At 40.9% G+C, this 22,132-nt stretch overlaps 3 protein-coding genes across 9 annotated transcripts in view; 2 read left to right on the top strand and 1 right to left on the bottom strand.

Moving 5' to 3' along the window:
- Positions 1-5,356, bottom strand: part of RAD17 (RAD17 checkpoint clamp loader component) — a 42,503-nt gene extending 37,147 nt beyond the window's left edge. Inside the window, exons 1-3 of one of the 5 annotated variants that reach the window (XM_075541135.1) lie at positions 5,224-5,356; positions 3,673-3,776; positions 511-768 (exon numbers count right to left, since the gene is read on the bottom strand). In XM_075541135.1, the coding sequence (XP_075397250.1) occupies positions 511-768; positions 3,673-3,714 (300 nt within the window). In that variant the 5' untranslated portion in view covers positions 3,715-3,776; positions 5,224-5,356. The other 4 variants (XM_075541133.1, XM_075541134.1, XM_075541136.1 and 1 more) reach the window with 4 other exon arrangements.
- Positions 5,104-21,053, top strand: AK6 (adenylate kinase 6). Of its 3 annotated transcripts, none has more exons than XM_075541140.1 (5): positions 5,104-5,225; positions 6,939-7,031; positions 13,811-13,869; positions 14,263-14,408; positions 20,732-21,053. In XM_075541140.1, exons 1-5 carry the CDS (start codon positions 5,198-5,200, stop codon positions 20,922-20,924), a joined length of 519 nt encoding a protein of 172 aa, XP_075397255.1. In that variant the 5' UTR covers positions 5,104-5,197; the 3' UTR covers positions 20,925-21,053. The 3 variants fall into 3 exon arrangements, with proteins under 3 accessions (XP_075397255.1, XP_075397256.1, XP_075397254.1); XM_075541141.1 differs by lacking the exon at positions 5,104-5,225 and adding an exon at positions 5,582-5,722; XM_075541139.1 differs by lacking the exon at positions 5,104-5,225 and adding an exon at positions 5,842-6,085.
- Positions 6,934-8,926, top strand: TAF9 (TATA-box binding protein associated factor 9). The gene is made up of 2 exons (XM_075541138.1): positions 6,934-7,031; positions 7,986-8,926. Exon 2 carries the CDS (start codon positions 8,003-8,005, stop codon positions 8,798-8,800), a length of 798 nt encoding a protein of 265 aa, XP_075397253.1. The 5' UTR covers positions 6,934-7,031; positions 7,986-8,002; the 3' UTR covers positions 8,801-8,926.
- Positions 21,054-22,132: the final 1,079 nt, after the last annotated feature.

Raw genomic sequence — 22,132 nt, 5'->3', positions numbered from 1 at the left:
ATAAAATATTTTTATTCAAGGATTTCTGATGCAATGAACACACATTAAACCAAAAATTTTTAATTGGGGGCAGTAACATAACATTCTAATAGAAAGGGTCTTTTTCGTGATATTTAATCTTTTATATTATCATAGAAGAACACTGAAGGTGACCCCGTTGCATAATTACTTGGTTAAGTTTGCAACTTATAAAACTTTTTTAAATTCTAGAAATACACTTTGGAAGGTAAATTGGAAAAAAATTAGAATTAGCAATATAATAAACAGGTAGACTCTAGGTTGGGATTACATTCAATCTACGAAAAAAACACTAACCAATAGTACCTTCTGAATAACTGTTGAGAAAACTTGAATCTTAGGCCATGAAAACATCCTAGAACTTATTCTAATTTATTTAGAATGAAGATTTTTATGAGTGATAATATAAAACTATATATCCCTCTCCTGCCCACATACCCTAAACAACCCGGGCATTAAGTTATTCAGACATGTTTGCTCGCTACTGCATACCTGAGTTTCTGGCTGATATTTATCCACCCATGGCTCACTTTCAGGCAGAAATTCTTTTGAATTTTCTAGACCACAAGTCTGTTCCGAGGAGGGCAGCTTTCCTCTTTTCCTAGCTGGAAATCGGCTATTTCCTACCGTGGAAGGCACGCATTTTCTCCTATGAATGGAGTTATTCACAACCAAGGATGAAGCAGCAATGGCAGAGATGCTTGGATCCTTCGAACAGTCATCAAATGACGGGTCCACCCAGTCTGCCACCTGAAAAACAAGACGTCATGTAAATACCACCCCATCCCTACCAACCCCAAACCACTCACCTGTGGAAACAAAATATTCATGTCGGGAACATTTAAAATAAAAACCTCACCAATCAGCTCTTTAATTACAATAGGCTCTCTCTGTATTTATTACTTTTCTACCTCACAGTTAAGAGCAAATGAATAGCTGCTTTCTTATCCACAGTCAGGATGAACACACAAAGGAGTGAAGAATACAAACTGAAATTATTAACTCTAATAATAGGCTGATTAATTAAAAAATGTAAATGAAAGAATACCATCTTAACCTTGGCCAGATTCCATGCATTCACAAATTTAGAACATTTCAGACACCCAAACAATTGCGATCAGTTTTAAGACTGTAGAAATACATGCAAAGAATCCTGATGCTATGAATAGTTTGTAATTATGGCTTCATTATATATTAAATTTTTTTATTATATTTTCTTGAATGATTGAAGCAATTACTATTTTCATAAAATTCAGACAGAAGGATGAGCTTTATCCTTAAGAAAACTAGCACTGGGAACCAGAGTAGGAAAGTTAGTGTATTTTATGTCATGTTCTGGTCTACAGAACTGTCAGCCTCTCTGTATTTACCTACACTTCTCCTGTTCTTTACAATCCTTTGTAAGTGCAGAGAAAAATGTGAAACTGAGCAATTGTAACCCAAAGATTTAAAAAGCACTTTCTAATAATTAGAAATTTTAACATGGATTTTTCTTAAAATCCTACTGCTTACATAGAGCCAATGGACTAAATCTAGAAAAATTTAGTCCAGCATCTGACTTTTGGAACATCCTGGCAAGTTAAGAAAAAGGAACCAAGATTAGATTGTCCTTTAAAAAGACTCAATCATATGAGTTTTGAGCCATATACTAACACCATGTTATTAAAAAAAGTGAGAAGACTGAGTTGAAATTAGAGCCAGGAGAGCCTTAGATGTGTTTTATAGAGAGGCCCAGGTACAAGTGGGATTGTTAGGCTGCTGACATTGGAGTGGACTGAATGACAGTGAGTTACTGCATTTTACAGACACAGTCACACACCTTTTGAGAATGAAGATTAGTTAACACTAACAAAAGTTACTAAGAAAACAATGCCATGGTGATGGGGGAGGGGAAAGGAAAAGTTTTAGTACTAGCTATGCAGTTCATTTCAACATCTTCAAAATATTTTCAGTGGCAGTAAAATTTGGTGTGTCCTCTACTTCGAAGGATATATGAAAATACTTTGATATATTAAAACCTGTTTTCAATTCATATTAATCAGCATATTACTGATACATTTTATAGTTGTATTGCTTAGCAACATAAACATGAACTCCTAATTACTGAGGGGGAAACATGGTAAAGTTGAATAATTTCCTTAATATCAATGAAAATTAGAGCCATTACTAAGAAAAGTGTTACCTTGCATGAATATGATACTGCCTGCTGTCAATCCCATCCCATCTACCCCAATTTGAGGTACCCTGAGCCACAAGATTGCTAAAATATAGGGTCCTTTAAGGAACCTTGGTGTCATAGGAGGTTAAGGGTTGGCAGTTTGAATCCACTGAGCTGCTCTGTGGAGGAAGATGAGGCAGTCTGCTTCCATAAAAATTTACAGCCTCGGGAATAACAACGACTGTGGGAAGAAAGTGTTCTAGAATTGAATATGGTGACAACTGTGCAATTCTTGGTATAATGCATTATTTAGTTATATGGCACGTGAATGAAGTACTAATAAAACTATTACAAAAATATTTACACTTTATACAATTGATGTATGTATATGTATGAACTGTGAAAAGAATTGTATCAGCCCCAATAAATTGTTAAAATTAAAAATATATATATATTTACAGCCTCAGAAACCTCACAGAGCAAGTCTACAAGGTCATTGTCAGAACTGACCCAACGGCAGTATGTTTATGGTCTGTGGTTTACTATGACACCAAGTATAATTCATACGTTTTATTTAACGATGTACATACAACCTTTTCTTTGAGACTGGGATCGGAAGGCTTTCCTAATATTAAGGTTGTTTCACAACTTATAACTAAATAACAAAACAGATACTAGGCACTATTATGCTGATAGCAGGGATAAGTCATTAAGAACATACTCAACAAATTCTCATTCTGATGACAACTAAGTCCGCATGGAAGAAGCAAACTATCAACAGTCACTGAAGGATTGTACATCATACAACCCAAAGTCAAAGAAGGGAATAGTATCAGAGCCTGAATTGTGAGAATCCGGTTTGCAGCCGGCTATGGATGACAGTGGGAGCCTAAGACACATTTGTGGAAACTATACAGGAAATAAGCCTCCAGTGAGCTACCTCTATCCATAATAAAGGGATGGGAGGAATGTGGTTATGAAACAGAGTGCATTGGAGTACAGAAGATCAAAGGGATGAACCTGACTTGAACAGTTAAAACCTTGTCAGTTGATCCCCCTTCTGATGCACGCTGGATCGTATCTGGTTTCCACCATTTTCTGTATTTTTTTTGTTAGTTCATATTAGGATTTAGCTCAGATGTATTATGTCATTGAGGGGTGGGTCACCCTCTTGAATGTGTTATATGTTTTCCTGTTTGTCAGTATATGAAACCCAGGATTGATGAACCTATAGTGACAGAAAGTAGAATCAGGGATTTGGGGGTAAGAGGGGAGAGGGTACAGTAGTGGGGGAGGGAAGTACAAGGGAGACGATGTCAAGGAGTTCAAGAAGGAAAAGAATGTTTGGAAACTGACTGTGGTAGCAATTGCACAATACTGCTTGACGTGACTGAACTATGGAATGATGTATGTATTAACTCCCAATTAAAATAATCTAAAGTAAACCAAAAAAATCATTCCTTTTGGTCAATTTACACCTGGTTATTTTATTTTACCTTTGTGGAAGATAGCTTTGGTCTAAGAGACGTTTTTGACATTATAAACTTTGATAGTTCCCATCCGTCGTATGTAATCTATAGTACATTAAAATATACTTCACCTAGAGAACAAAGGAAACAAAAAAAAACACAATTAAGAAAAACCATACACATTAATGCTGAAGAACTAGTAAAAGAGTATAAAGTACACATATGTAAAGCGTGAAACCAAAATGCTAAAGTTTACTTTCAATAACAATCATTTTTTGTATTCCAAACTTTTTCATATATGAATTTTAAAAATATATTAAAGAGAAAAATGCACATATGCACCGATATTTCATCATTATTTTTCAAAAATTTGGCATTTAATATTGATAATTAAATTTTTACCATTTCAAATTTAATTGTTCATTTCTAAAATTATAAAATATAGCAAAACATGAATTCAAGCTTACCACCTACTTTGGATGAATAACTTAAATCTTATTGCAATTTTTTCCATATAAAAATTGGAGGGGGCAACAATTAGTTTTGACAAAGAAAAGTGCTTATGGTCAACCAATCTAAAAATGGCCAGGGATGCTGGACTTTTTTTATAGTTCGATGGCATACATAGTTTATAATGTCTAAATCCTCCCACACACTAAAAGCAAAGCAAAAATTGTTCACAAAGGTTTGTAGTTCCAGATTTCCAAAATAAATGTAGGCAGAATGGCTTACAAGAGACACTTTTTAATAGTCAAGCCTCGAAACACTCTTCGAAAACCAGGCAATTTACCTCCTTTAAAAAAACATGCAACAGTCTTAGTGATGCCAGATTATTCAGATGTCAAAGACTTTCAACAACATTTCGAACCGACCCACCGGTACCCCCACACACTGCGTATGGAAAACTACACTCAAACTTGGCCCCAGCGGTGGTGCTTATGAGCTGAGGCAAGATGAACGCCCGTTACCCGGCTGCAGGCGAGGGCTGTGTCCCCTCTGATCCCCCAAACAGGAGTTGACGGGAGCTGGGAATGTGTGACGGCAGAGACGGGCTGGCACATCTAGGACATACATTTATTCGAGGCGTAACCGCGGTGGCCTTACTTTCTGGGAACTGCATCCCCTCGTGGGCAGAGAGGGGCGGAAGAACACGGGCACCGCTGCTGGTGTTAGAGCAACTCTATCCGGACTCAGGGCCGAGCCACTTGGAGGCCCCGCCTCCCGGGGACTTTCCATAGAAGCCGGCGCTTCCGCGACCCGACCCGAAGGGCGGGGCCGCCTACGGGGCGAGTAACTTAGCTGTCCAGTATACTGCCTGACTCAAAGTGTTAACCGAACTCTTCCTCTGACTTGGACCCCAAGATGGAAGCCTGCCATAGAAGGCCAGCTAACCAATGGCCAGCGACCGGGCCGTAGAAGTGAGTTGGAAGCTCCATGCAGGAGCTCAAGGACCCCAGGGCGGCGGGCGTTTGCCGGTGCCCGCCCCTTCCGGCTCCTCCCGGTCGTTCGTTGGAGCGTGAGTTGGGGCGCTCGGAGCATCGCTGTGAAGACCATGCTGCAGCCAAACATCTTGCTCACCGGTCAGGGCGCGCGGCCGGGTGGGGCTGGGCGGCGGGGCAGGCGCGGGGTGCCGAGTGCTGCGGGCCCCAGACTTCGAAGCGAGACCCGTCAGTGTTCTACTTGGGGCCGTCTAGGGTCGCGTGGCGTGTCAGGCGCCCGGGCGTGCGGCTGGGCCTCGCGAGCGTTGCGGGGGGCGGGGAGAGCGGTGGCGCCGGACGTTATTTCGGTTGGTCGGAGGCAGCTCGGGGCGGCTGGGGAGAGGTAGACACAGCCAGCATCCCTTTCTGGCTAACCACTTGGTCTTTCTGAATCTGGATTTTGGTTTGGTTTTGCAAAGTGATTTGTTGCTTCTTGAATTTTCCATAGGGTTATCGCGGGGTTTTAGTGAGCCAGCGTGAAGCCGGCGATTTGATTTGTTAACGGTGTGGCCCTAGGCCCTCCTGGGCAGCCTTTTTTCCCCCTCTTTCCGTCTGAGCGAACTCGAGTTCGCAAATGGTTTCTGGTGTTTGTGACTCGTGTGAGCATCCGAGGGTTTTTTTTTTTACCCTTTAAGCTGTCTCTGGTGGTTTTTCTCGTGGTTTCGGGGGTGGCCGTGGGGTTCTTGGGGATATTTGGAGTCATACTCAAGACGTGTTGTGAGGGGGGAAATAAACTGCTGCGTGTTGCCAGTCTTTACACCTCAAAGTGTAGACAAACTGGTCGATATTAACGGCGGCATACCTCATTTACTGGAAAGTCTGATGGGTGTAGATGGTATTACGACATACTGAAAATTTGCCGCACTGTTTTGGAAACGAAACAAGAGTTTTGTTAACGATCATTGGTTGTACACAAGTTATATTGAGTCCAAGATTCCACAAAGGGAAGATTTTTATAATAGGTGATTTGTTTGAGTCAAAGTACCTGGGTTGATTTTGTTTTTTTAATACCGCAGTATATGGTCAGAAATCTGTTGTTGTTTTTTTAATTTTTAAAATAAGTCGTGATTCCAGGGTTCAAGCTTTATTATTATTATTATTGTAGACTTGTAGTAAATTTTCTTTTCCTGAATATGACCAGTTTTTTAATTATGAGCGTCATAATTTCATCATTGTTAAACTGAATGTAGTACTTCTATGATTTTGAAATGTAACCATGAGAATAGGAAGGTGAAAAAATGGATAGTGTATTCCTTTTATGTAGAAGAGAATATGTGGTGGCATGCCTTATGTAAATGTAGATGTATGTTTTAAGGGGCCCTGGTGGTGGTGTGGTTACATGCTGGTCTGTGGTTGGAAACCACACAGGGGTGACTGAGTGGCAGGGAGTGAAAGGACCAACACATAGTACTGCTTTGGAAAGATGGGAAACCGGATTTTCCATAGTTCCTTCTCAGGAAGGTCCTAAGAGAGTCTGCAGCAGAAATGAGACTTGTATATCACACTTATCAAATCTTCCATGAAGGTTTCTTAAGTTCTTTTACCTGTTCAGTAAGTGATGGTGTTGAGATAGGTAATCTGGGCCAGTCCTAATTGTTGGCAGGCATCTTTGGCCTCAATCATCTGAATGGGTGATTCTGACCTTCATTCCTCTGGCTTGGGGACATGTTTATTAGATCATACCATTTATCTATATATAATTGCTAATTAAGAAAACATTTATTTCATTTTTTAGCCTTGAGGGCAGGTAGCTAAAAGGCTAGCATTTAATAAATAATATTCACAAAGCGTATTTTTCCATGACTTTCCTTACAGGTACACCAGGGGTTGGAAAAACCACACTAGGCAAAGAACTTGCATCAAGATCAGGACTGAAATACATTAATGTGGGTGATTTAGCAAAAGAAGGTAAGGGATACTTCGGTGTTGGATTTTTTGCTTTCAAGCCAGGCATTAAGGGCCTATTTGGTGACCTGCTAATAATAGTAATATATTACTAGTACTACAGTGGTTATATGAGACGATACAAAAAGCAAAGAGAACCTGACATTAAAGAATTTATACTCTACCAGGACCCAAAAATAGTGTCCACTGCTAGCCAGTGCTGGCTATTTTAATCACTGCCCCTTGAAATTGGTTAGCAATTCTTGTGAACAAGAATAATTGAGAAACCCTAAAAATTTTACCTTCCCTATCCTTAGGATAGCTAGACTTTGAGTATGAGGAGTTGGGTGAGCCCTCCCAGGTGGTGCTAAGTATGTAGATGGGTACAGTGAAAAAGCACATTAATTTCACACATAAGTTTGAACTCAGTGGGCAGTTGAACATGACTGTTGCACAGTGTTTTCTAGGATCAGTTTGGTAGTTGAAAGCAAGATGACTATATTCTTAGTTATGTGTGTATATAAATTTACTCTTGCCCTAATATAGGAGTCCTCAAACTGCAGCCCGCCCAGAACATTTATCTGACCCACCGGGTGTTTTTACCCCATTTGTCCTTTTTACTTCAAAATAAGATATGTGCAGTGAGCATATGAATTTGTTCATATTTTTTTAAACTATAGTCCGGCCCGCCAACAGGTCTGAGGTATAGTGAACTGGCACCTGTTTAAAAAGTTTGAGGACCCCTGCCCTAATGTTTTTATCACTCCCTTATTTATTATCTTCCTATTTATATATTTTGCAATGACTTTTACGAGGTAGGACCTCAATAAATAGGAATTTTAAGCATACCTCATAAAGATTTTTTTTTATTAAAAGTTTTGGGTTTTTTGTTTTTTTTTAATAATTCCTGACAGTTGCTACTAAAGTAACTATTTCAGGTTTGATCTAATGTGCGTATTTCTTTCAAATGATCTAAAGTTTGATCACCGGATATCATGGAGTCTGGCAAGATGACTTCTCCCAAGAGCATGCCGAAAGACGCACAGATGATGGCACAAATCCTGAAGGATATGGGGATTACAGAATATGAGCCAAGAGTTATAAACCAGATGCTGGAGTTTGCCTTCCGATATGTGACTACAATTCTAGATGATGCAAAAATATATTCAAGTCATGCCAAGAAAGCAACTGTCGATGCAGATGATGTGCGTTTGGCGATCCAGTGTCGTGCTGACCAGTCTTTTACCTCTCCTCCCCCGAGAGATTTTTTACTAGATATCGCAAGGCAAAGAAATCAGACCCCTTTGCCATTGATCAAACCATATTCAGGGCCTAGATTGCCACCAGATAGGTACTGTTTGACTGCTCCAAATTATAGACTTAAGTCCTTGCAGAAAAAGACATCTGCTTCTGCAGGAAGAATAACCGTTCCGAGGTTAAGTGTTGGCTCTGTGACAAGCAGACCTAGTACTCCCACCCTGGGCCCACCAACCCCACAACCCATGTCTGTTTCAACTAAAGTAGGAACGCCAATGTCCCTCACAGGACAAAGGTTTACTGTACAGATGCCCCCTTCACAGCCTCCGGCTGTAAAAGCATCAATTCCAGCAACACCAGCAGTTCAGAATGTTCTGATTAATCCATCATTAATTGGGTCCAAAAACATTCTCATTGCCACTAATGTGGTTTCATCACAAAGTACTACTGCCAGTGAGCCATCAAATGCATTGAAAAGAAAGCGGGATGAGGATGCTGATGATGACGACGACGACGATGACTATGATAATTTGTAACCCAGCCTTGGTGCATGTAACGTCTTGAATCCATTGTCCTTAAGCATGCATGCTGGATCTTTTCCCATGTGTCTTACAAAATTAGCATCTAATGAGTAAATACACTTTTCAGATGAAATGTTGTTATTAAAATATATATATATAATTAGTTAATGGTTTTTCCTTAGCCTTTACGTGTAAAAATAAAGTTGGTATTCATCGATTTGATTGTTGGTACTTTGGAAATTCTGTTTTTAGAAGCCATTTCTTATCACCGGTTGCAACAAATTTGACATTGTTGGAGTTACACTACCAATAGAGGATCACCTCTTGGTTTTAGGTATTTGGGTAAGAGTGGAATCTGGTGTGTAAGTCACTCTTGTGGTTCCTTCAATCAGACTTGTGAAGTGATAACCACATCTCTACTTGTTTTCATTCGTAGTGAATCCTCATTTGCCTAGGTTTATTCTCAGTTGCCCAACTCTCTCCTCGGTCCCATTTTTAATGACCTTTGGTTACATTAAAAGACCGAATCCTCCCCTCCATCCCAGTTTTTCTCTAGTATCCCTTTATGGAGGTCAATTTTTAAGTATCTTTCCCATATCCTTGATATGCTTGTCAGTACCCTGCTCATGTTTTTAATCCAAGTCTGCCATTTAGCTCACAGTTTCTGACAGCTTAAATTTTTATTTTCTTTTGGACCTAGCAAGGCATTCTCCAGATATTACATGACATTTGGTTTGGGCTTTGCTTGAACTTTGCCATGCTATTGACAGGTGTTAAAGTCACAGTAATCAGCTCCCATTTTCTAGTTCTGACTTCTCCCATTCTGTGTGTTATTTCTAAATTTACTGGTTGCATTATGAGCATCGCTCGTAGGAACAGGTAAGGTCACTCCAAGGACTCTCCCTTCTCGAGGCTGCGCTTGCTCTTCTCTGGGTGGGTTTCTCCTACGGGCACTCACCCCTGGAACCTAAGGATAGTGTCGTCCTGTCCTTTGCACCCACTCCTTAAAAGGGTTGTGTTGTACCGCCATGTGACCAGATAAGGATTTCTAATCAACATGACCTGCTATTAGGCATTTTAGAGTAAGTTTTCTCATACATGGAATTATCTACCTAATGATTATTGCTTGGATATACTGTATCTTAAAATCTTAGAAAGATTGAGTTGTTTTTTTCTTCAAATGAAAGAATTTAAAAGAAAACATACAATTGGGTATTCATAAAATAGCTCTCCACCAGGGTAATTTTTGCTCTTCATTTGGAAACATTTAGAGAGACTTAGAACTATAGTAGCATTTGGGGGTATAAGATCAGAGGCATTGCTACTGGCTTCTGTGGGAAGAGGCTAGAGACGTTACTATTTGTATTTTGAGCCCGTGATCTAAAGATGATAGCCCACAAAGCCTAAAATGTTTGAAAACCGTTTCTCGCCCTCTCAACACTGCTCCAGTCTCTGAATCTGTCCCTGTCCTGTGTGTCTCACCCTATTTTCCCCAGAAGTTAACTGCAGTCATCTTGTAGTCCTGCCCCCTTCCTCTTACACTGCACTTAGGGCTGACCACTCCCTTGTGCATCTAGCATTGAATCTCTAGTCCAATTTTTAGATGTCCTTCTGAGTGCAGTCATCTGGACATTTCTAAATTGTCTAAAACATGTTTTGATAGCTTCCTTGATATTACTTAAATCCTGTTTCCCACAACAATTTTCACATTCTCTGCATATCTAAGTGGTCTGTAAATCGTGATAGTTCTCTGAATCCTTTAGGGTACTCCTGCTCCAGACCACTGCTACGGCACTCAGCCCTCTAGAATCTTGTTTTCCATTATCCATCCATGTCCTACACTTAATGTGAATATTAAGTCCATCTTTGTGGCACAACCAAAACCCAAACCCAGTGCCATTAAGTCAGTTTGGACTCATTGACCCCATAGACAGAGGGAGGCTCCTTAGGTTCTCTCAGACTAAAAAAGTCACTGTCATCAAGTCAATGCTGACTCGGTGATCCCCTGTGGTTTCCAAGATTGTTAGGGGAGTTAAAAACCCAATCTTTGTCCCTTGGAGTTGCTGGTGGTTTTGAACTGTCCACGTGTATCGTAGCCTGCCAACAGGACTCCTTTACTATAAATTGGCAATAGTTTACCTCCAGCCTTCCTTGCACCTATATCTTTTGGTCTTCCCACAGTAGACGTCCTCAAACATTAGAGACTTCCCACCCACTTGTCTTTCTGCCTGCCATTCCTTTTTGATCTGCCTTGCCAAATGCCTCAGAAGCCCAGCTCACGTGGTCACATGTGGCTCTCCTTAACTTCTCCAAGCCGAATTAATTATTCCTCTACATAAAAGGCCAGTGTCAAAAGTACTCAATCCTGCTAAGCTAATAATCACATACTATTGTATTACAGTTAAAGGTTCTTGAGCTGAGTGAAAGTAAGAAATGTGTTTGGCAACACATTTGAAATACTGGCAGCAGCAGCAAAACAGCACCCTCGTCTGACTAAAGGTTTATATGAGTATCAATTCCAGGGTGGCTGTTTAAAGAAAGATAATTTTATAGCTTGGCTGGGAAGAGCTTTAGAGGTAAGAAGTTGGCTTCTGTAACCTTTTAATTCTGATTCCACAATATTTTTTTGCAAGTAGTAAAATTCCTTTAAACCATAAAACTTATTTAAGAAATTGATAGGATTTTCGAAACTTTAAGACATTTATCAACCCAAGGTTTTTTTGTCCTTTTGAGAAATGTATTAAGATCTTGTGTCTATAAATCAACCCAATCCACTGCCATCTAGTCATTCAGACTGAAGCAGAGTGGAACTAGTCCTTAGTTTGAGAGACTAAGTTTTTTTTCAATCATTTTATTGGGGACTCGTACAATTCATCACAATCCATCCATGTGTTAAGCACATTTGTACATTTGTTTCCATCCTCAAAACATTTCTACTTGAGCCCTTGGTGTCAGCTCATTTTCCTCTCCCCCACTCTCCCTCCCTCATGAACCCTTGATAATTTATAAATTATTTTTGCATGTCTTACACTGTCCGATGTCTCCTTTCACCCATTTTTCTGTTGTCCATCCCCCAGGGAGGGGGTTATATGTAGATCATTGTGATCGCTTCCCTCTTTATCACAGCAGCCTCAGTCTCCTGTGAAACAGCTAGTAGGTTTGAACCACCAACCTTTTGGTTAGCAGCCCACCTTTTAAATCATTACACCACTACGGTTCCTTACTTAGATTCCAAAACAAACTCATTGCTATTGAGTCAGTCCTTGACTCTATAGGACTAAGTAGAACTGCTAGTTAAGGGTTTCAAAGAATAGATTTTAACAGAAGCAGACATCCTGCCTCCTATTTCTCCTGCACAGAACTATAAATTTCCAAAAAATTCTAAAATTTTTCATTTTGGGAAATTTGAAGTTTAGAAACCCATTCTAGTTTATACTGACAGTCACTAATCATGCAGTACACTATCGTCACTCTAAAATACTTCAGTATTCTAGAAAAAAATAGAATCCTGCCTTTTATGTATTTGTTTCCAACTTATTCACATACAAACCAAAATGAATTTTTAACACTTGTCATTTCATGCTTAGAATGTTTTGATGATTTGCCTTTCCCTGACGATAAACTCCAAACGCCTTATCATGTCCTCAAGACCCTTTTGACTAGTATTGACACCACTGATTGTCTAGCTTTTCAGAAAGGCCGCCTCCCTTGATACGGCTGCTTTCTCTTGGACTTTGCCTTTGGACATCGGTTCCTCTCTAGAATCTCACTGCCGAGTGGCCCTACAAAACAGGGCAGAACTGCTTCTGAGTTTCCGAGACACTAACTTTACAGGAGTAGAGACCCCTATCTTTCTCCCAAGGAGCCGCCTGGTAGTTTTGAACTGCAGACCTTTCAGATTTCAGGGCTCCCTTCTATTTGGAATAGTCTTCCCCAATTCGCCCCCGCCCGCTTTCCCCTAGCAACTTCAAGTCTCCACATAGAAGTCCCTTCCTCTAGGAGGCCTCTCATATCCCAGCTGTTGGATGTGCTCTCCAGAGGAGCTCTGGGAAGAGTTAGACTGCCTCTGCTGTCAGCTAAGCGTCAGACCACTCTTGTCACCAGAACCAGCGCTCATTTTAACCTAATTTCAACTGTACCAAAATATTACATGAAAGGAGGTGGGAAGCCTGCCATGCAATATGCTCTTAGCATCCCATACCAATTGCTGCTGAACTGATTGAGACACGTGTCCGAGCAGAACTGTACTCTGTAGGGGTTTCAATGACTGTTTTTTTTGAAATAGATCACTAGACCGTCCAAGGCCTGCCTAAGTATAACTGCATGCCCAGTCTTCTGGGTAGCAGCCAAGCAGACTGGTTGATGTGAACCTGACTTGGACTGTAGGCATCCTAAAGGTCCTGAGTGGGGCAGGATTAGGATGTCCTGCCTCCTGACCTCAGATTTCCTTTCAGAGTCCACTGTGCTGTTTCGAAGTGTTTTTATGTTAAATCTAAATCTGCCTGCCTTTGCTCATCGTTTTTGTTTCACTTTCTGAAACTAGTTCACTCTTGTGGGGAATGGCTTCTTTTGAATGCCAGAAACTTAGACCGCATAGGGACTGCTCAAGAGCATCTGGCTATTTACTCTTGTTGACACCCACCTCCTTGGAGACACCATGACCTCAGTGACAGAGGGCTAACCCGTCGCTGCTGTTGATAAACTCTATATCCTTAGCCTAATCCATTTGAGGGCTTAAATCTACTCATAATGTAAATCTGCCCCTCTTCTCAAGAGCAGACACAAAGCCATCTTCTGATACTCAGCGTTGAGATCTAAAATGGGTTCAGCTGTGGCACCATCTCTTCCCTTAAGGTGCGGTTCTAACAGTATTGCTCGTTACATTTGGTGTCCATGTGACATTGCGTTGCTGCCTCATCTTTACAAGAGTCAAGCGATGATACATTTCTTATAGTTTGAAGAAACTCTAGAATCAGATGTACTTATCTTGAATGTGCTAATTAAGTCCATGTGAATCTCTTGTAGGGCAGTTGTATGATGGCTATGATGAAGAGTATGGCTGTCCCATTCTAGATGAAGATAGAGTAAGTACAATGAGCTAGTGACGTATGCAGTTGTTGAACTTGTTGTTTGCTGCCACCAAATCACCCCAATTCATAGCAACCTCACATACGATGGAATGACGTGTTGCCAGTCCTGTGTCATCCCCATGACTAATGGCAAACCACGCTATGGTGTTCCACAATAAGATCACGCGGCCTTTTGCCCCCCGGAGTCTCCACTGAAGTCTGCAGCATCACTGCGACAGAAGCACCACAGGTGGTGGTGGCGGCACAGGGAGACCCTGACCCTGGGATTCCCTTCTGAAAGGCGAGAAATCAACCACAGGAGCACCGAGGCCTTGTTTGGTTGAATTTAGTGGGAAAGATACCCTCCATTTTCTTCATGAGCATTCTTTTTTCCCTCATTTCTTACAGGTAGTTGATGAGTTAGAAAACCAAATGAAAGAAGGTGGAGTTATTATTGATTACCATGGTTGTGATTTCTTCCCTGAACGCTGGTTTCATATAGTTTTTGTGCTGAGAACAGATAACACTGTATTGTACAAAAGACTTGAAACAAGGTAAGAATGGAAATTAATTGAATTCTTAAGTCATAGTAAAGACTTTAGTTAAGATTTCAGAGCTGGTCAATAGTACTCGGATAATGGGTTCTCTTTGGAAAATGTGACCACATACTTGCTGTCTTGTTATAAACCATGCGTGTGATAGCAGCATTTTCAATCTGGGAGAAACAAGTTCGTTTGTGAAAACATAGGCCAACTTTTCTGATTGAGTAACTGGCCTCTCAGCTGACTTTGTGACTCAGTGAAGTGTATTAGGTAGAGACCCTTGTTAGCCTGGCCATCTCGCCTGAGGAGTCCTGGTGGCACAGCAAGTTACCATGGGGCTGCTCATCCACATGTGGACTGGACGATTCAAAGCCACCAGCCACTCTGAGGAAGAAGGTGGAGGCCTCCTGCTCCCATTAAGCTGGATAGCATTGGGAACCTTGTGAGCAGTCAGGAGTCAAAATCAACTTGGTGGCAGTGGGTTTGGTCATGGAAAGCTTTGCTAGGAAAAGGCAAAGGAGCCCTGCTTGAGCAGTGGCTAATCGATCACTCAGTTGCTAATTGAATGGCAATCTAATCCACAGCTGCTCTCTCTGACCTGCTCTGGTCGAGATGACAGCCCTGGAAACCCTTTGGGACAGTTCTACTCTGCCCCGTTGGGTCACTGTGAGTCAACTAACTCAAGGGCACGCAGCAGGAACAACAGGAAAAGACAGCCAAGCCAATAGCATTCTCTGCCTACCCAGTGGCCATTATCCCCTCCAATCTTCCTCAGTATAAGAATTAGGAAATCTTATGGAAACTTAATGAGATAGATTAACATTTCATGACCTTTATGTTGTAATATGATATATATTTGAGCTAAGTATATTGAAACTAATCCCACCAATAGAGGATCAGATTCAATCTGGAATAACAAATGGAATTTTTACATAAAAATTTCCCAGCATCTTCTGCTCTAACCTTTGGGAAGATGGAGATTCCTAAAACTCGTAAAAGGGTCTGTCTAAATAAGACAGGCTGGATGAACAAGCTGGAGGATAAAACAATGGAACCGACAGTTCCAGGGGACATGGGGGAAGTGGGGGATAAGGAAGTGGTGTTAACAAACCCAGGGACAAGGGAACAACAAGTGGTCCAATTTGGTGGTGAGGTGGGTGTGGCAGGCCTGGTAGGGCACGATCAAGGGTAATACTGAAGAGGTATTGCTGAAACCCAGGTGGGACGGAGCATGATAGTGGGGCAGGAGGAAAGTCAAGGGAAATAGAGGAAAGAGCTGGGAGGCAAAGGGCATTTATAGAGGTCTACACAAAGACATGTACATGGAAATATATATATATATGAGGATGGGCAAATAGATCTATGTGCCTGTATTTATAGGTTTAGTATTAAGGTGGCGGAAGGACATTGGACTTCTACTCAAGTACTCCCTCAATGCAAGAATATGTTCTTCTATTTGGCATTCTATGATGCTTGCCCTCCTGACACAACCGCTGAAGACAAAGCACGTGAATAAGCAAATGTGAGGAAAGCGGATGGTGCCCGGCTATCCGAAGGGATCAGTTAGCAGACATCAAAGAACAAGAAACCATATCATTGGGTGCACACCTCCATGATACGATCGCTGAGGACAAACGGGTGCATAAGCAAATGTGGTGAAGAAAGCTGATGGTGCCCGGCTATCAAAAGAGATAGTGTCTGGGGTCTTAAAGGTTTGAAGGTAAACAAGCAGCCATCTAGCTTAGAAGCAACAAAGCCCACATGGAAGAAGCACACCAGCCTGTGCGATCACGAGGTGTTGAAGGGATCAGGTATAAGGCATCATCAGAACAAAAAAAATCTTACCATAGTGAATGAGGGGGGAAGTGCAGAGTGGAGACCCAAAGCCCATTTGTCGGCCACTGGAGATCCCCTTGCAGAGGGGTCTAGGGGAGGAGATGAGTCAATCAGGGTGTGATGTAGCACCGATGAAGAATACAGCTTTTCTCTAGTTCATAAATGCTTCCTCCACCACCACCCTCCCCACACTATCATGATCCCAATTCTACCTTGCAAGTCTGGATAAAGCAGAGGATGTACACTGGTGCAGATAGGAGCTGGAGGCACAGGGAACCCAGGGTGGATGATCCTTTCAGGACCAGGGGTGTGAGTGGCGATACTGTGAGGGTAGAGGGAGAATGGATTGGAAAGAGGAACCCGATTACAAGGATTTACATGTGACCTCCTCCCTGGGAGACGGACAACAGAACAGGGGGTGAAGGGAGACATTAGACAGGGCAAAATATGACAATAATTTATAAATTATCAAGGCCTCATGAGGGAGGGGGGAGGGGGGAGGGAGGGGGGGGAAAAAGAGGACCTGATGCCAAGGGCTTAAGTGGAAAGCAAATGCTTTGAAAATGATGAGGGCAAAGAATGTACAGATGTGCTTTACACAATTGATGTATGTATGGATTGTGATAAGAGTTGTATGAGCCCCTAATAAAACGTCTTTAAAAAAAAACTCGTAAAAGGCTATCATAAAATTAGGTAGGAATGCTCAACTTTGCTGAAGGTCGGGTTCAGAATTTATGCTTCTCTTTGAAATAGCTTTGAATAATCTTTACAAGTCTTTGTACAGGGGAGTATAGTAGCAATTGTATATGAAAAAAGTTTGGTTGAGGCTAGATGTGAAATTTCATCTATTTTAACACAGAGTTTATGAACACATAATCTACATATTCATCTCAGTAGTTGTCCTATCAAGAAGGGTTGTGCGATCATTATCAGTTTTAGAACATTGCCTTCTTTCTGTACTGATCATGATTAGCTCCCATTTCTCCCAACCTCCCCTGCCACGCCCCAAGAAAACCATTAGTTCGGTTACTATCTAGATTCACCCATTTCATCTTGTTCTTAAGGTAATGAGAAAGTATTAAAAGATTTGAACAAAAAAAATCATAGGAATTCTTCTCATTGATTGTTTTTAAAGCGACCATATCATATCATATAGCTGCCTTATTTCAAACAATATTTAAAGTTTTGGTTAAAAATTACTATTTTATAAAAATAGCCAAAAACTATAAGTAAGGCTTGAAGAAACTAAGAAAACTAGTCCTTTTTTGTTGTTAGAAAACTACATAGAAAAAAGCAAAAACAAAAAAACTACATCGAACACACATTTGCCAATTTAATACTCTTCACAAGTACAATGTATTAATGGAACTAGTCACATTCATTGTGCAACGACTACTCGTAGCTGTTGCCACATCTTCCAACACAAGGACCACACAAAAAAACACCTTTTTGGTTTTTACCTAGTGATGTTATAAATCGCTCTTTTTAAAAGTATAGATAATTCCAAGAAAACCTAGTTGCTGTCGTAACGAGTCTGACGCATTGTAACCCCAAGTATGTCAGTAGAACTATACTCCGTGGTGGTGGTGCCAGTAGTGAGTCGGTTCCAGCCCATAGTGATCCTGCGCCCAGTATAACAAAACACGCACAGTCCTGCCCCATCCTTGGAATTGTTCCTTTGCCCATTATTGCATTCCAGAAAGCCAGCCCCTTTTTTGCTGCCCCTCCACTTGACCGAGCATGATGTCCTCCAGGGACTGGTCTCTCCTGACAGCATGGCCACAGTATGTAAGTCTTGCCACCCTTGCCTGTAAGGAGCCCTCTGACGGTACTTTTTCCAAGACAAATCAGTTAGTGCTCTTAGCAATCGATGGTATCCTAAATACTCTTCTTCTCCAGCACCACAATTCCAATGTATCAGTTATTCTTCAGCCATCCTTATTCACTGTCCAACTTTCACATGTCTATGAGGTGATTGAAAATACTGTGGCTTGAGTTAGGCACACCTTAGTCCTCAATGTAACCTCCTTGTATTTGAACACTCTGAGGAGGTCTTGGCACAGCAGATTGACCCAGTGCAATGCAACCCATCTTTTCACCTCTTGACTGCCGCTTCCATGAGCACTGATTGTGTTTGCAAGCAAGGTGACATTATCTAATCCTGATAACTTCAGTGTTTTTCCATTTATCATGTTACCCATTGGTCTGTGCGTTAGTCTGGGTAGACTAGAGAAACAAATCCATGGACACACACATGTGGATAAGAAAGAGATTTATATATAAGAGCAATTAAATATTGAGAAAACAGCCCAGCCCAGTCCAGAACAAGTCCATAAGTCTGATATTAGCCCATATGTCCGATACCAATCTGTAAAATCCTCTTCAGACTCACAAAACACATGCAATGATGCCGAATGCAGAAGATCACAGGCCTGTGGGTAGAAAGTCTTTGGATCCAGTGTCATTAGAAACATCTCAGCGCTGGCAGCGGTCTCTGCATCAGGGTGGGTTCATGTGTCTTGCCAGCTGCTCTGTCTCCCAGGGGCTGAGCAGAGAGTCACCTCCAAGGAGGAAGTACCAGATTTCCCAGAATTCTCAGAAGGCCATGCCCACACAGAGGCCTCACTGGCTATGATCCAATTGATAGACTAGACTCCACCCCTTTACTCATAACCCTCTCAAATTGACAATTCTATAACTACCACGGTCCAGTTGTAAGGATTTTGGTTCTCTCTACATTGAGTTTTAATCCATAATGAAGGCGGCAAGCCTTGATCTTCATCAGCAAGTGCTTCGAATCTTGCTCATTTTCAGACTCTTCAAGACAGTACTCTGTAGGGTTTGCAATAGCTGTTTTTTTGAAGCGGATTATCATGTCTTCCAAGATTCTAATTAGTAGGTGGGTATGTTAATCACTTGTACCATTTGGAGTTCCTGAACTCCAAAAATTATAGAAATATAATTCACATCTCATACAATTAATGTATTTGAAGTATATAATGAAATGGTTTTTCGTATTCAGATGTGGGCACTCATCACCACAATCCATTTTAGAGCACGTTCAATGTCCTGCACCCCTCGACAGTCACTCTCCATTTCTCCCTAACTTCTCTTCCTGTTCCAGACCTGCTCCACGTAATCGGCTTGTTGTCTGTATACATTACCTCGTTGGACATTTCATGTAAATTGAATCATACAGCGTACAGTTTCCTCTTTGTGACTGGCTTTTTGCAGTTAGCAGTTTTCACAGGTCATCCATGTTGTAGCAAATATCGGTACTTCATTTCTTTGTATGGCCAGTTGGTGTTCTGTGGTACATATGGATGGAATGGATGGATACTGGTATATCTTTTTTTATCATCTAAATACATATAAATGATAGTGATAATGCGTTTCTACTTTATGGCTCTTGAATAATGCGGCTGTAAACATTCATAAGGTTTTAGGTGGACGCGTTTTCCTTTATTTTGATTATGAACCTAGAAATTAAGCTGCTGCATTTCAAGGTAACCAGCTCCTCAAAATGGTCGCCGTATGACCAGCAGTAGGGTAGCCTGTCTCTCTGGGACATGGAACCTAACCTGTGTGCTGGGCTCCACCCAAAGCTCTCCCTATGAGTGTCTTTGTGTCCTTTTTGGTGCTAATAAAGCTGTAGTTGTTAAGTGTCATATATGCTCTCCATGAGATTATCTGACTTGTTGTGGATTAACAAACCCACGGGGGCTCTGTTGGCAGTCTGAAAGAAGATGTCTGACTGAGCACTGGCTCAGCTGCAGTTGTTCAGTCAGAGATGTGGCGTGAGCGCCACACGCTTGGGCACGTGACGGCAGGTGGACTCTGGTCCAGCACCTGCTCGCTCACTTGCAGTCAGGATGGAGAAGTGGGACTGGGAGGACTGCACCCATTCTTACACTTTGGGGGTTAGATGAGTGGATCCTTACCTTGTGGATAACGCCACAGGAGGGATTTGCCCATGTTGCCCCTTACTTATACAGTTAGGCATTTGTTTTATTTCTGTATATCTTAATTCCTTACTTTGACAGCTAAGACCAACACTAATTCCTTATTTACCTCATAGCTCAGAGTCTGGCTTAATAGGTACTCATGTTTATTAGTTATGGTAATTAATGGAGTGGCTACCAAATCATGTTTGGGACAAGAGATTCGGACAACATTAGTCCTTGTTCCCGTGCGCCTCAGTTTTCGGCACTCTTGTCAAGGCGGTCTCCCTTAAAGTACCATGTAGGTAGCCACTACAGGAAGTATCATTCCTTGACCTTTTTTATATTCAGAAGTATTCAGTTTGTCGTATGTTCCTAAATTTCCAGTAAATGCCTTTTTTTTTTACTTATTTTGTTTTGCAAATTAGGTGGGGGCTTACATTTCAGATAATCATTTTTGTATTCAACAACTTATCTAACTTCCCATTGATTTTTTCCCTATGTCCCCACCACAGTTCAGTTTGGTGTTTGTCACTTACTGCTTTGTTTGCCTTCTAGGGGTTACGATGAGAAGAAGCTGCAGGAGAACATTCAGTGTGAGATTTTTCAGGTTCTCTATGAAGAAGCCATGGCCTCCTACAAGGAAGAAATAGTACATCAGCTAACTAGCAACAAACCGGAGGATCTAGAGAATAATGTAAGCCAGATATTAAAGTGGATTGAAGAGTGGATGAAAGATCATAGCTCTTGACTGTCAAGACTAGCCACATGATCGTCACTCCTCCTGAGCTCTCTCTGCCCATCATAGAAATGGTCCAAGTATCAGTAACAGTTTCATATTAAAAGTGTGCCGCAGGACTAGCAAGCGGAAAGTATCAAAGGTTTATGCCTGGGCTCTTTTTTTCTCCATGAGAAAGCAAAACCATTTGAAATATAATGAGTAAAGCATTATTTAGGGTTGAGAGTAAAGATTCTTATTGTTTAATGCTTCAACTGTTAAAGGATAAATGAATCTAAGTGGGTGAATATCTGCTGACTTTATTTCAAAAGAAAATTAAGGTAATCTTTTAAAATAAAACTTCTAACAAAGTATCAGTATTCCTTTTTTTAACGCTAGTCAAGTATGGTTGTGGGTGAAAGTATCAGTATTCCTTTTTTAATTATGAAATTTTTAAAAGATAGAAGTGGTAAGAGCACTTTATTAAAATTCAGACCAAGACACTGCTGTCAGCCACCTCAGATGGCCTTTAGGAAATAATGTTACTGGTCTTGGATATCCTTTCAGAGTTGATGCTTATAAAAGACGTGTATAGAATTTTATTAAGCATATCGTTTCAAACCACAATTATTCTGTGCTTTTATTTCTTTATTTTCTTTTTTTATTATTTTTTATTCATTTTATTAGGGGCTCATACAACTCTTATCACAATCCATACATACATCAGTTGTGTAAAGCACATTTGTACATTCATTGCCCTCATCATTGTTAAAACATTTGCTCTTCACTTAAGTCTCTGGCATTAACTCCTCATTTTTCCGCTCCCTCCCTGCTTACCCCTTCCTCATGAACCCTTGATAATTTATAAATTATTATTTTGTCATATCTTACACCCCCTTTTCTGTTGTCCATACCCCAGGGAGGAGGTTAAATGTAGATCCTTATCATCAGTTCCCCCTTTCCATCCCACCCTCAATTTTTTTTAATTTGACATATTTTGGAGATTATACCACCTGAGAACATATTGAGGGGTTCTAGTTTTTATTCTTTAGCTATTGTTTACATACCACAAAATTCACCGTTTAAAAGTGTACAAGGTACTGCTTTTTAGTATATTCACAAGGATGTGTAACCAAAACCTCCTCACTCCTAAGAAGAAACCCTCAGTCCCCGTTAGCAGTATTCAGTGGAATGAATCCTGTCCTTAATGTCTATTTGTTAATAAAAAAGCAAGAGGCAGA

Source organism: Tenrec ecaudatus, chromosome 2 (genome assembly GCF_050624435.1).
Source record: "Tenrec ecaudatus isolate mTenEca1 chromosome 2, mTenEca1.hap1, whole genome shotgun sequence".
Classification (NCBI taxonomy): Eukaryota; Metazoa; Chordata; class Mammalia; order Afrosoricida; family Tenrecidae; genus Tenrec; species Tenrec ecaudatus.
The sequence above is the reverse complement of the archived record's forward strand: the minus strand, read 5'-3'. Positions and strand labels throughout refer to the sequence as shown.